The 15506-nt window shown below is 41.7% G+C and overlaps 1 protein-coding gene across 22 annotated transcripts in view; it reads left to right on the top strand.

Annotated features, from left to right (window-relative positions):
- The window catches only part of Celf2 (CUGBP Elav-like family member 2), an 833341-nt gene that overhangs the window by 659426 nt on the left and 158409 nt on the right, over positions 1-15506 (top strand). For 20 of the 22 annotated variants that reach the window (XM_051151384.1, XM_051151368.1, XM_051151379.1 and 17 more), the window contains one exon: positions 13148-13344. In XM_051151384.1, the coding sequence (XP_051007341.1) occupies positions 13167-13344 (178 nt within the window). In that variant the 5' untranslated portion in view covers positions 13148-13166. Of the gene's footprint in view, positions 1-3879; positions 4030-12750; positions 12981-13147; positions 13345-15506 lie in introns of those variants that run through there. The other 2 variants (XM_051151377.1, XM_051151375.1) reach the window with 2 other exon arrangements.

Genomic DNA, 15506 nt, shown 5'->3' with positions numbered 1-15506 from the left:
AAGATATTAAAGATAACTTCTTATTGGAAAGAAGGGGTACAAATTTCCAAAACAGTATGTTCTATTTGTTATTGATTTCATCTTATAGTTCAATTTATGGATTTAAAAACCAGCCAACTTGACTGTCATTTTGATTTTCCTTTTTCATAAATGGTTTTCTGGCATTAAATCTGCCAAATTGGTATTTAAAAAGATAATAAACTTATATCATGATAGCTGCCTTCTTTCAGCTGCAGTCGCATTTTATTTGTATTCCTTGATTACACATCACTTATGGTCATAAGTGGCCAAGAAAGGTAGGCCAGGTGCAGGCTAAAGAGAGACAACTTGAGCTTAAAATTTGCTATTATACATAATGAAATGAATAATGAATGTGTGGATGGTCACTTTGAACAGCAAGGTAGATAGAGTTTGGAGTGCTAGATTATACCCAAGGTCAGCAAACCCTCACTCCCATAGTCCAAAGTGGTAAAGACCACTGAAGAATGTGGCAATGATAGAAACACAAGATAATAACCAGAATTAGGACATGGCAAGTGAACTTAGCAGGCACTGAGAGATAAAAGGGTGTATGATACATGAACTCATTTGAATTAGTGCACTGGCTCTTAGGATTTTACAGAAGAGTGCTAGATAGCATGCTTTCTATGATGGTGCAATCATATGAGACTTAATGCTTCTAACTTTTAAGATGTCTTGCCCTGTTAGATTGCTTCATTCATAGAAGTATGTGTTGAGAAGAGGCTGGGATAGCATCAAAGCTCTAGACGGCGTGCTCTCTGACTACCGCATTCTGCACAGCTGGACTCAGTGCTCTGCCGCTCTGCCTTATCTTCCCCCACTGAAATGATATTTCTCACATAATATTTTTTACTTATTTTACATCACCCACTAGAATATAACCTCTATAAGAGTATTTTAGTCTCATTTTCCTAATAGGTTTACCCTCGATGCCTTGAACAATGTCCTGATTGTGAGAGTCACGACATAAATATTTATTGAGATTATAATTGAATAAGACACCCATGTTATGAAGAATTTCACAGCTTCACACTATACCCAAGCAGGGATTCAGTTAACTATTGTTTCTGTAGACTCAATGGTCAGAGAAGGGAAGAAGTCAGAGCAAAAGCAGACAATGAAACGCTTTCTTTTTAAATTAATTAATATATTTATCTATTCACTTTGCATCCTGATTGTAGCCCCTCCCTCAATTCTCCACTCTCCCTATTTCCCTACCCCTCAGAAAAGGGGAGCCCCACCCCATCTGTACTCATCTCAGTATGTCAAGTCACATCAGGATTGAGCACATCCTCTTCCTCTGAGGCCTGGTGAGGCAGCCCCACCAGGGGGAAGTGATAGAAGAGCAAGCAACGAGTCCATGTAAGAGACAGGCCTCACTCCCCTTACTAGGGGACTCACAAGAAGACCAAGCTGACTACATCTGTGTGGGGAGCCGAGGTCCACGCCATGCATGGCCCTTTGTTGGTGCTTCAGTCTCCATAAGCCCCCCTGGGCCCTGGGTTGTTGGCTCTGTTGGTCTTCTTGTGGATCTCCTGCCCCCTCCCTTCTATCCTTCCCCCAACTCTTCCTCAAGTCTCCATCCAATGTTTGCCTGTGAGTCTCAGCATGTGCTTTGATTAGGTGATGTGAGTGAGTGAGGGTGGGAACAAGAAGATTCAAGTGAGGGGATAACAATCGGGATGTAATCTGAATAAATTATAATAAATTAAAATTTAAAAAAATAGTAGAGAAGCTGAGCATAATACTTGACTGGAGGTGCTGCAGAGATGGCTTGATGAGTAAGAGTACTTGCTATACAGTCAGTCTGAGCTTAGATCTCAAGTACTCACATAAAAATCTGGGTGTGGCCTTAATTCTTTGTAGGCTAGAGACAGGAGAAAAACGGGGCTTGCTGATTAACAGCCTCGCTCTAGGTTTAATGAGAGACTCTGTCTAAGGGTAATAAGCAAGAGAACAGAGAACTGTAGAATAGGAACACCCCCGGCTGACGTCCTCTGGCCTCTGCATGCACACATATGCATACACCCCTCCTCTTATCCACCCATAAACGTGTGTGCCCCACCTCACTGCACCCCACCCCACCCCACACACCTCTACCTTAGGAGACAAAACAGAGAGGAAAGGGTTATTTTTAGATGTGTAGAATTTGAGGTGGTGCTAAAGTGTTTTTTTTTTTTCCACATTGAAGTTGGATGATCATGATCAGGCCGTTTCCATAGTGATATGGTAAGAGAAATATTTGCACATATAGAATCTCTATGCAGGACTTTGCAACATGTAACAGTAAAGGGTAGATAGAGGAAAAGCTTTGTATCATAGACTCCCAGGATACACACCATAGGTGTTGGTTGCATGACTAGCCTGTTACCCTTTACAAGGCTAGTAGCACACTGACCTACCCCTAGCCAGGGTTCTCTGTCAGAGTCCTCTCCTAGTGGCCCACAACCCTTCAGTCTCACATGCATGCTTAGGAGGAAGTTTTTCTGGGGCTGATTTCCTCAAAGTCTTATCCTCTTTGCCTTCACCTCCTCCCTCCCCTATCCTTTACCTCCTCCCTGCTCCTCCTCTTTTTCAGTCAAATGGTCAACTAAGTGAAAGGATAGGAGTTTCCTGTCCTTTGGCTTTGTTTTCTTTAAACTTTGCTTAAACATTGACCTTGACGATAGTAGTTACTTGTTACTGCCTTACTAAAAGACCATATTTTGTTCTATTGAAGATCATGTTGCTTTACATCTTGATTCTTAGATATGTTTCTGCTCATTAACAGCATAAATTATATTTTTCACATATCTCCTTTATACTTAGCATATGTCTGACGTACACAAGTCCTCAATAGCTGTGGGAATGAGAAGCAGCTGAGGGGTTGGTTCAGTTGGTGACATGCTTGCCAAGCAGGAATGAGGACATCACGCACAGACACAAAACAAACCAGGCATAGCAGCGTGTATTGTTTGTATACTGGTGCCAGCGACACAGAAACAGACATATTCCTGGAGCTCTTTGACCAGCTTATCTAGCTGAACCACTGAGCTCCAGATTCAATGGGAGACTCCATGTCAGAAAATAAAGTGGAAAGCAAGCCATATGGCTCAGGTAACTGCTTCTTGAGAAGTCTAGAGACTTGAATTTGATCCCTAGGAAAGTCATCTCTTCCAAGTCATCTTCTTACCCACCCATACTGTGCCACCCAGATGGATACAAATGCCCATATACCTTACACACTATAGATAAATAAATAGAATTTATTTAAATGTTAAGGTAAGATAGAAAGTGAGGAAGACATCAAACAGACCTCTGTCCTCCACACTATTGTATCATGCATGTGCATTCATGCAGTGCACACAAGTGCATACACCCACACAAACATGTAAGTACGTGCACACAAGCACATGTATACACACAAGTCAAATATAAAAAAGAACACAGAATGTTAAGACATGAAAAGGGCTTTGTGTGGTGATGACTTCTAGGATATTTGAATTATGACTTGGGTAGCCAGCGTGTGTGTAGTGAGTGAAGGGTGACATGAGTCTTTCTTGGTTGCTGTCTCAAACAGGAATGAATCCAGGCACTGTTTTCACTAGTTGCTAAAGCAGGAATTGTTTTCCCTGAGAATCACAGCTGCAGAAAACTAGTATGCAGGAAACTAGACAGTACGTTTATATTGTTGGTGTCTCTTTTGTGCCTTCTTTATTTTTGTTACTTTATGTTAGATTACAAACAGGTGGGGCAGGGGGTGGATAAAAGAAAAGAATCAGTGTTAATTACTATCTAAATTTTCAATTCATTTATAGCCAAGCCATTCTTCTCTCAGTCATCCTAAAAAGTCACTTTAAATTACTTGCCCACAGCAGACAGGCATATTCAGCAGTCAGGTATGAGCAAGTAAAGCAAACTGGGAAGATACTCGGCTGGTCGCCTGAGGAACTGCCACACCTGTGAAGAGGAAGCAGTTGGCTATCCAGGAGAGGGTGTGTCAGTGTGAGTCGTGTGCAGTTTGGAAAGGTGAGGGCCTCTATATCTTGTTTGAAATGATAAACAGTTATCAGAAACACCCATCTGCCTAGGGAAAATGCCTTCTTCTCAAGCCCAAAGTCCACTAAACTATTTCTGACAAATCCCAGCAGGAAATGAGGTTTTCACTGAGGGTGGCCTATAGCCAGTGCTTTGCTGCCTTCCCGCAAGGGCTGTTGTGTGTTCAGCCGTCATGTACCGCCCAGCACGCCTCCAAATTTACTTCTGTGTAGGGGTTTTCCAGCTTTCTGCTTTTTACCAGCAGTCAAATTGAGATAAGGTAATCAGGTTTTCCTTTCATTTGGTGAGTCCAAATGCTGGTGTTGTGCGACCTTTCATAAAGAGGAACAGTTCCCCGTGAGTCATGGTTCTTTTTACCCTGATAACAGATGTATAGCTTTCAGATCTCTGACCAAATACAATCTACTGTTAACTCTAGTAATTTAGTAAAACATCCATCACGAATGTGTTGTTTTCAAGTTGCTAGTGAAAAAAATGATTCCTTTATGCTTTTTAAAAAACTTTTGATTCTTTGTAAATTTCACATCATGCACCCAATCCCACTCATCTCCACACTCCTTTATATCTGCCCTTCGCCCTTACAGCCTGTCCTCTGACCTCTGCACACTAAAAGAAAATAAAGAATAAATTAAAAAACAACAAAAACCACATCTTGTTGTAGAATCTTGTAGTGTCACAGTGTATCACAAAGTATACCCTTTTGTCCACACAAATGTTCATTGCAATGAGTCATTGCTTTGCCTCAAGGCCTCTGGCTTCTGCTACACAATCAGTACTGGATCCTCAACAGGGCTCTTCTCAGATATTTTGTTGTAATCCTGTATCGTAGAGATCCTGTAGCTTTGGATCTACAGGACCAGCCCTTACACATGCCCCAGCAGTTTATAGATGGGGTAGATGTTGGGGTGGGCCAGCTCAAAGCCTTGGATCTTGGCCTAGGTGGAGGTTGAGTTGGTCAGCCCACCAACTCTGCTGCACCCATGCCACCAGGGGGAGATGTCCAGCACCTGCCCCAGCTAGCTCACTCACTGCTGCAGCAGGCAAGGTGCTGAGCCAGCTCTGCTAAGTGCTATAGTCAGGAAGAGGCCAGCTGTATATAGCCCTTGGACATCAACATTGTCCCAGGTGGCAGCCCAGACCAAGGATGACCCCCATGGCCGTTGGTGCTAAAATGAGCACAGGCACCTATGCAGACCTCTGTTGCTGCCTGGCCATAGACTGAGACATGACTCTCGGCCACGGCATAGGCCAGGACCTCACCATGCTTCATGCGGTGGGGCAGGCTACTCAGATCAGGCTGCTTCACGCCACCCTCCTGTCTTCAGTTCCACCTCTCATTCCACTTCTCTTTCTCTCTCACTTCGCCACAACATGCGTGGACATTGTAGTGGCTGCCGCTGAGGGCAGCCATGCAGCCAGCCATGCAGCAGGCAGGCCTCGGGGTGTCTTCCATGCACTGCTGCTGTACTGTATACCCTAGGACAGTTCTTCCCCCTCAGTTTTTATAAAAACATATGGATAAGCAGTATTACATGTATGTGTATTACATGTGTAGAGTAACCTGTATTATAAGGTTATTGCAAGCAATATTATATGTATAAAGTAACCTGGAATGTTTTCTTCAGAATAACGCAAACTAATTTACTTAGAATTTGAGCATTCGAGAAGGATTTTACCTCTTTCAGTTTATTTTGGGTGTTATTTACTCCAGCTAATCTTCCATGAAGCTTCTGTGGCTGATACATGGCCATTTCATCCCAGAGACCTAGGGTTTTGTAGTTCAAAAGGGTTTACTCTACATGGTAAGTGATAATAGTATCTTCCAAATAAATACAGGAGAACCAGTATTATTACATCTTATTGAGGGTATAATTGATATCCAGAGAGTTTTAAATTTGCTAAAAGTATTTACCTACCCCCAACCTCCCTACAGTTAGGACACTTCTGGGTAGCCAAACAGTAATCAGCTGTACCTTGTTGAAAGACAGCAACCAAGGAAAATGGAAGTTTTTGGCATGTCAGCCATTTACAGGAACATTGTAAATGGAGTTGCAGTTCCAAGAGCTTGAAGCTGAAACTCTTATTCTTCTTTTTAAAACTGAAAAAAAAAAATGTTATTAAGTTCATAGTGACAGCTGACCTTTGGAAAGTTGGATAGGTTGTGGCTTCTAAAGTCACCATACACTGGTTCTGCCTGGCCCATGGTTGCCACGTTGCCATTCTGTAGAGAAGATAATGTTCTTATTAAATGACCAATACCACCAAGACGGACAGCAAAAAAGATTGTTAGTATTGATTAATTTCATGCCCATCCTGTGGCCTGCTGAAAGCACCAGACACATTGCCAATCCTCTCTTCCTCTTTTGCCTTCCGCAGCTCCATCTTGGATAGCTTTCTGTGACAACCAAACTGCCTAGTTTTTTGTGTGCTATCTCTTAAGTACAAGTGATATTTAAAAAATGATTCCTAAACCCATTGAAGGAGTGGATTTGTCGTCTGACTGAAATGATGAGATTGCAGCTTATTTTGTTAGGAAGAATGCTGGCACATACTGAGAGGGATGGCTTTTGGCAGCACCCTTGGCAGCTGGCCACTCACAGTTCCCTGGGTGGCTCCCCACTGTTTACATGAGACCTTGTCAACTCTCTGGCCTGTGTGTAGATGCCTATGAGCTTTGGGGATTAAATTAGACACAAACTGGGGCATTGTACAAAAGTTTCAGGGTGTTGTCATATTACCTAAATTCTTTTCTGTACGTCATTCTCTGCATCCAAACTATAACCAAATGCACTGGATATAGCATATTTTTAAAGCATTAATACAAGTATTTACAGGAATTAGTGTTTCTTATAGCTTTTTTATGGAAATTATAGCCAAATAGAAGCTGTTTATTCTCTTTGGTTTACAGGTGGGAAAAGAGAGGTGCAGAGGAGTTGTATGATTTTCTTTAGGGCATGCAGTTAAGTTCATGCTGAGCCAAGGCCAGTCCCATTGGCCCATTATCTGCTTGTAGTTATTCAACTCAGCATTAATAGGATTTTCAAAACAGCTCCCTCAGAATGATATGCTTAGGTGATTCTCAACTCTAACTCGTGTTTTAAAAGAAGGAAAGACAGTATATTTGTTTCTAGAACTATTTAAATGAAATTAATAAAAATTTATTTATATAGTTGTATTAGTCACAGTTCAGTACTCAGTAACCATATACATAGCTAATGCCTAGCATACTGAAGTATACACATAGGGATCATTTCTATCAGCATAGACTTTGATTGAGCTGATATAAATTATCCCAAGAAATAAAAACAGTAAGGTAAAGAGCAAACAAGTTAAAAGTTAAGAACAATATGATTATTTATTAACACCAAGAAGATCAGCTATCTTTAGGCAAAGGTATTCAGAGACAATATCTTTTTACATAGCATTTTTGGCATAGTACATTAATATGGGTATTTATTATAAGTTAGAATTTATCACAGCCATTTTGTAAATTTGTTCCTCTTGTTTTATGTAAGTAAAGGTAGTTAAATATAGAACACTACCCAAAGACAAGACACAATATCTGTGTCTCTTGTTTCCAGTCTTGAAAAGGAAACTTGAAATATTTTAGGCCTTATAAAATGTTTTCCTGAAGTTAATAATAATAATGCATTGAACTACTTATATTTAATGATATTCTGCTTTCTCAGAGGAACTGCAGATGGTTCTGCATATTCTCTGTTGATCTGATTTCTTGTTACTAGAAAATAGAGTAGGGAAGTAGGTCAGTGCAGCGCTAAAGGCAAAATGTGAGCTCTCACATCTCCTCCCCAACATCATTAGGTTTTCATCTTGGCTCGAAGACTCACACCAACAATGTCCCTGGCTTCGTGCTCTTTGACTTATGGTCCCATTCCATTTGGCACCTGTCCTAGAGGAGTCTTAGAGTAGGTTCTTTGCCAAGGGCAAAAGCAAAATTGGTATTCAGGGTCTTGTTGAAATTTTCAGGCAAGGTGCCCACAGATGTCTATGTGTGTGTCCAAGGTCTGCAAGTGGTCACAGAGCCCTTGTGAAACACCACCTCAGGATTGCCTCAGAGGAGTCTAGTGCATGGAACCCCAGGGGAAGACCGTTGGCTTTTAAGTCTTACAGTGTCGGTATTTTACAGTCATGATTCCTTGCAGGTATCACATTGGAAAAGGCAGGTTACCTCTGTGGCTCTCACTTGCTTCATTTCTAAAATGAAACTGATTCCAGCTGGAGCTGTTTTGATACTGTGTGTCAAATACTTGGCAAAGGTTTCTGGCAAAGGGTAGGCCCTCTGTTACTATTATTTGGATTTGAATCTAATTTTCTACACAGTAAAAGGTCCTACACTGGGTTCCAAGGAAGGCAGGGAGTGAAGAAAAAAAAAGCTAGTCGTAATTTTCTACGTCAATCAAAGTCTTTTTTGACGAAGATCTTAGTGGAGGGTTTCGCTGAGATTGGGGTATACGTTTCTGCAATTCTCTATGAACACTCCCTTGGCTATCTATAGCCTCTGGCAGGAACTCCCAAAAGCTTAACTTAAAACCTAATTAACACACACTCTTAGACTTACTCAGAAGACTCTATACCAACAGCCGCATGAGAGCAGAAGTCCTCAGACTTACAAGAGAAAGGAGCTTCAGCCAAGACAAAAGATTCAGAGTCCAAAGGAAAAGTTTAGGTGTATCAAAGCAAAATTAACAAAATTGTTAGATACATCAAGATGCAGTAACAATAAGAGAGTCACTGTCATATAAACATCTATCCCAAATGATTTTTTGGATTTGGAGTGTTTGGTGGTGGTTTTAATTTATACTAGATGTGACTGGCTTTCCTTCCAGACAGAATTGCCATACACTTCACAGTGGATACACATGGTCATTTGCAAAATGGCAGACAAGAAGGGATGAAAATAAGGATGTGTGACAGCTACTTATCAAAGTGATTCTGTGGGAGTAGAGAAGAAAGGATCTGGATAAATGATGATCTTATGTGACCACTGAGAAGATATGGGTTTCAAAGCAGCTTTAAAGGCTCACAATTTGTGTGCTTGCAGCATGTTTCCCACAGATCAATAGAAGAGTGGTGCATGTAAACTTTTCCAGCATTGCTTTTTTTTATTTGGAAGTGTGATTCTAGAGACCCAGCACAACGTGCTCTAGAATCCGTCTTCCCTTTGATTTGTTATGAGCTGACTGCACTCCACTAAAGCCAGACTGTACTGAATTTTAGCCACATAGTGGATTAGAAATACTTCACAGTTTGGGGCCCAGGGGCATAGATATGGATTCTAACTGTAGTTAATAATCTGGTAATTTTAGGAAGGGAACTTATTTCTCAGATGTTGACATTTGATAAATACTACTTTTTTTATAAGATTGTCTTGAGGATTAAAAATGTAGAGCATGCCGGATGTGGTGGTTCACCCATGGAATCGTAGTTCTTGCTAGGGAGAAGCAAGCAGATCTCTTGTGAGTTGAAGGCCAGGCTGTTCTATATAGCCAGTTCAGGCTAGCCAGCCATGTCTACAAAGTGAGACTCTTAAAAACAAACAAACAAACAAAAACCCAAAACCAATAAATAAAAAAGTAAAGTACATAGCATAGTATTGGTATATATAAGATACTATTGTTACTAAGGATACAAATCATGTTTGTATTTATACCAAAAGGCTTTGTAATTAAAAAATAGATTTGTGGTGCTCACGCTTCTCAATTGTGAAAAGGAAATGCACACAGTGATATAGCAGACATTTATAGAACACTTACTCTGGGCGTTGTGACTCTATGAAGTAGAGCCTGTTGTAGCCATGTGATAGATGAAGAATCTGAAGTTCAAAGTAGCACAGACAGTAATGATGTCAAGATACAGGTACCTGCATTTCGACACTGCTCTGCATGCCCTTTGAATGGCGAGAGGTCCCAAGGTGTCTAGGAGGGATAGCTGACTGGGAGAGATACTAAATAAGCACTTTCTATGTTAGGACCAAAGGAGTAAACAATCTGCCCTCTGTGCAGCTTTCCTCCATTTTTGACTCACTGAGTTTTTGTCGTTTGGGAAAGCATAGAAGGAACATTCATTTAAGATACGAACGTTAGTGAGTGCTTGCTCCAGAACTCTAAGGTTGGATATTAGACCAGCATACTGTGCCTCACTCTTGCACTATATTAATCATTGTTCAACTTCTGCTTTCTGCTAGCTTAGACCTGTGGCAATACCTTCCTCTTTGCATTTAGCTGGTTGTCAACAGCAATAACCACGAGCCCTTCCTGTCCCCAAAGTGAATCTTGCCACACTCTCAGCTTTCAAAGTGCTATAAACACTAAATACTCTACTGCAAAGAACTGTGCCGCCTCCACCGTGTGCCGTCACAGCTACACAGGCTAAACTGTTTATTTGAATTCTCAGTGATGGGAAATAAGATAGGTACATAAGAATAAGATAAATGGACAGAGGGGAGGACATCCTCCTGGGACTCTAGATGAGAGAAGCATGGGAGAATAGCAAAGTAGAAGGATCCAGAGGGTCCTAGAAACCTACAAGTAGAACATTATGATAGGCAGATTTGGGCCCAGGGGTCCTGTTCAAACTAAGGCACCAGCCAAGGACAATACAGGCGATAAACTTTAAACCCCTACCCAGATCTAGCCAATGGTCAGAACAATCTCCACAGTTGAGTGGAGAGTGTGATATGACTTTCTCATGTGCTCTGGTGCCTCACATTTGACCATGTCCCCTGGAGGGGGAGACCTGGTGGCACTCAGAGGAAGGATGGCAGGTTACCAAGAAGAGACTTGATACCCTATGAGCATATGCAGGTGGAGGTAATCCCCCTCAGGAACAGTCATAGGGGAGGGGAATAATGGGAAAATGGGAGGGAGGGAGGAATGGGAGGATACAAGGGATGGGATAACCATTGAGATGTAACAAGAATAAATTAATAAAAAAATTTAAAAAAATAGAAAAAAAAGAATAAGATAAATGATATAGCTCTAATATAAATAAGCATTGCATTATACCTGAATTGTTTTTTAAAAAAAGATTCTGTTCTGTATTCAATATTTTATTCAGTAGAACATTTTTCAACAATAAGGTTGATTAGAGAACACTCTGAAAATAGTTCACATTAGACAATCTGGTTGTTTACTTCAAAGATTAAAAAAAAAAAAAAAAAAAAAAAACATGGTAAAATAGGGAGAAGGAGGTAGTAGAAATTGAAGCAAAACCCAGTGAAGAGTATCTGACGTCATTTGCTCTCTGGATTAAAATAAATTCAGATTTTTTTCATTCTACACACTTTTGGCCTTTTGGCTTTTAGGTGTAGGGTGTGTGTGTGTGTGTGTGTGTGGTGTGTGTGTGTGTGTGTGTGTGTGTGTGTGTGTGTGTGTGTTTGTGTAGCTTTTCACTGTGTAGATTACGTTGTCCTCAAATTCAGGAACCCCCTGCCATAGCTCCCAGTTGTTCCCCATGCTAAAGATTGCAGGCATGTTTGTTTGTTTGTTTTTGTTTTTTAAACAGGGTTCTGGTCTAGTGAGTCTAGACCTGTAGCAGCTTTGAAGTGTGCTTACTGTTCATATGTTTCTTGTAACAAAATAAGGAACTCTCCTTATGATCTTTTTGCAGCATATTTTTGATACGTCTCTGAGGCTACAGTGAAACTGCACCTGCCATTTACAGTTTCGTGTATCTTCTTTCTGACCTGCTTATGTGGTGCCATGGTCGCCTGCAAGGCTGTAGATACTGGGCTGCTAGCTTTGCACATGTTCAGGTGCTTTGTATTTTCACAGACTGAGTAACTGAACTAAGAGTACGCCACTACAGAGGGACACATTCAGAAGCGTTTAGTCGTCTTAAGAGAGGATCTGAGGTATGCAGTGTATTGGGTGGAGGTTATGACGAAAGAGAGATATGTTTGCCTTACTATTCTAGTTCAAAAGGGTTGTCCAAGGTAAAAAGGAGTAACTTCTTCATCATATCAGGCTTGAAGCAAGTATTCTCTCCCACATGTGGGTCTGGGAAGTGACAGGAAGAGAGACATTTAAAAGCTTATGCTTCAGTTTTCCGTATCCGCCCAAAATATTTACTGAAGCTAGCAGAAGAAAAAGAAGACTTTTTTTTTTTTAAATCTTTCCCAAACGTGTGATTGTTTAGAACTTAAGTGCAACATCTGGAAGTCAGATACACAGAGAGCAATTTATGGAGTGTGAAGGATTTGAAATATTCAGTGTCCTTTAGTGGGAACTCAACTTTCTCTGGTGTATTTTTTCCCCAACACAAAGCGAGCAATTCTGAGATCACTTTTGCCTCTCTGAATTAAGCCCTTTGTGCTTGGGTCCCATAAACAATGTGCTTTTTAAAGGGAGCCCCCCCCCCTCCAAGCTCTGGCCCTTTTCTCCAGTGCAAGCAGCCAATCCGCTGCACCGAGCTGCATAGCTGGAGCGCTTTCCATTCTGAGCAGCAACAACGTACTAATTTGATGCACACATGGATGCCTCTCGCACTCTGCAAATTCATCACCAGCAGCATCTTGCATTAGTCATCTGATGGACTGCCAAGTGTTTCATTTTCTTTCCATGTGACTTTATTATTACCACCTCCTTTCCAAAACCTCTGAAAAAAGGGCGGAGAATGGGGGAGAGGGTGAGAAATCCAGCAGAAATCTAGCTCTGCCTTTCTTTCCCAGTGATAACCAGGGCAGAGCTGATAATGCTGCCGATTTGTGATGTGTTGATAGCAGCCTTGCCCACTGAGACCTGCACTTAACTTGCAGCTGCCCCCCGAGCCTGGGTCCTCTGATGTCCATACCCTGGGTGACAGGCAGCCAGGCACTGTCTTGTGCTGAGGAGTCAAAGCTGAACAGCAGCAGCATGCAGTGAAAGCATCGGGCGGGCGCTGTGCTGAGAAGCAGCCTAATGGTGCCTCTGCTTTGTTTTAGTTCATCAAATTTCTACGACTCATTAGGCACTTTCCCCTGTGCTCCTCTTCCTCTTTCCGCCTCCTCACCCCCAACCCCCACTATTTTTTTTCTTCCTGTCCTTCACCCTGAAGCCCTAACTCTGGCTCCTGGTTCCGTTTTTGACAGTAACGGCACAGCCAACAAGATGAACGGAGCTTTGGATCATTCAGACCAGCCAGACCCAGATGCCATTAAGATGTTTGTCGGACAGATTCCTAGGTCCTGGTCGGAAAAGGAGCTGAAAGAACTTTTTGAGCCTTATGGAGCTGTCTACCAGATCAACATCCTCCGGGACCGGAGTCAGAACCCTCCCCAGAGTAAAGGTACAGAAAGCATGTGGCTCATGGGATAGGGGTCACTGGGGTCAGGGTGGGCTTAGTGACTGGGGTGGGCAGTCCTGGGCTGGCCAGAGATCCCAAAGCCTTCAGTATGCAGGAGGGAGGGTGACAAAGAGGAAGGGAGGGCAGGATGAGAGCAGCTGGTGCTGGCAGCCCTGGTGTTCTGGCTGTGCCCCAGGGCTCCTCCCAGAACTCCCGCCTGCTGGGACAGGTGGGACTCAAGAAGGAGGGCAGGAATGCTGTCCAGCTTTTTATGGTCTCCTGATTGTTCCTATGAGGTCATGTTCTAAGCAGCGAGGCCTCTGGGTGGAGTTGCTGCCCCTGTAAGGAACAGTGTTTCTCAGCCTTGTATTTTAGGAGCTAACTCTTTCTATGCTACAGTCTCATGATTTCTCATGTAATTACAAATATATTACACTTTTCCATAGCCTATAGAGACCTTGAAATGACTTGCAAACTGTTAGTGTGATGCTTCTGGTGGGACAGAAGGAGTTTACTTTGAGGCCAGACACCTATTCTTGGGGGCCACGAGAGATGATTAGACAGTTGGGTCTTAGGGAGCCATGGGTAATGGCATGATATAGTGAACACACCTTTAGAGATACTCAAGGCTTACTCCATTATCAGAGGCAAGATTATAAAGTGAAAAGTCTGGTACTTATTACTGCCTCCATTTTAAGACAGCAGTGATGTGTAGAAGTTGCACATGTTGACACCGAGGCCAAGAATTTGGTTGATGCTTCTGTGTTTCTAAGTCCTGCACCATAAGCTCTGGAGAGACTACTTTTAAAATGTCTCCTCTTCTGCTACCACTTGGTTTCTGTTGCTATTTTAACATCTTTGCTTTAGGTTCTGTCCTTTTTTCAGTTTCTCCTCTTTGGGCCTCTCTTTCTTCTGTGGATGTCACAGTTCCTTTTTCTCTGTGCTTTACAATTTGTTTCCAGCCTGTTGTTTTATTTTTACGTGTATCTCATAAGAAGGAGACCATTGCCTGGCTCATGTGTACTCTTTAGTTAGGCACATGAACTGTACCTCACACTTTTCTCTGAGCCTTTTAAAGATAAAAGAGTAAGAAAATGTTAAGGCTAATATTCTATACTATTGTGAAGTTCTGGGCTAGCTCCGGTTCTCTATAGTGCTGAGGTCTGGTGGGCTTTGAGGAATGTTTGAAAGGAATTTAAAAGCCTACAGCCAATACTCACTTTGTACCAGTAGACAGCCCTGCCTTCAGATTTTGTTAATAAACTAGCCCCCCTCCAACAAACTATGTAACATTACAGCTATTTTAAAGAGACGAAAATTGTGTGTCTACATCTTTGACCATCTATAATTAGAAAAGTAGAAAATATGATATCTAAAATTAGTAAAATGTAAAACCACAGAAATCAGGATTATATTAGAGACTTTTGTGAATAGTTAGATGTTTTCCACACAAAGAAATTAGTTTATTTCAATATTTTTATAGTATCCTACTTAAGAGAGGCAGTATAATGCATGGTTCTGGAGTAAGTAATTTTCAAATAAGAGTCCTTTCCATCACCTAAAGTAGAGTGGAAAAAAATTAAGCTCTAGCAGTAGGCACATTGCATCCTCACTGAGAAAAATGGGACACTACTGAGTTTATTGACCTTTTCAAAATGGCCTCTGACAAAATAATCAGAAGTCAATTTTTTACTATCATGCCTGATTGCCCGCTTAATATTTTTGAGTATGTGTTCCTTACATTGGCCCAAAGACCTTCTCCGCAGTCAGACATATTCTATGTGTGGCTTGCTCATGTGGTCCTTTGAGTGATTCCTTACCCAGACTATGTTTGAGACTATGTGTTTTGTTAACTTCTGTTCAGCAGGTCTTTTAAGTAATTTCATGAAAGTAGTATGCAGAAAGAAACCCAAGCTCTTGAAGAGGGAAGGAAGCCAAATAAGGGAACTCTGAGGGGCTTGTCCCGCAAACACAGGCTCCTCACTGAGAGCTTTATATACGTTTCCATCCAGCTTTCCCAGAACCCTGAAGGTAGATAGTGTCAGTCACATTTTACAGGTGAAGATGCCGAGGCTCGAAAAAGTTACAACATGTAGCCCACTTTCCCCAGCCAGTAATTCATCAGTCTTCAGACACTTAACGGTATTGTCTCTCAGTAAGATGAG

This window comes from Acomys russatus, chromosome 9 (assembly GCF_903995435.1).
Source record: "Acomys russatus chromosome 9, mAcoRus1.1, whole genome shotgun sequence".
NCBI classification, from domain to species: Eukaryota; Metazoa; Chordata; class Mammalia; order Rodentia; family Muridae; genus Acomys; species Acomys russatus.
The sequence above is the reverse complement of the archived record's forward strand: the minus strand, read 5'-3'. Positions and strand labels throughout refer to the sequence as shown.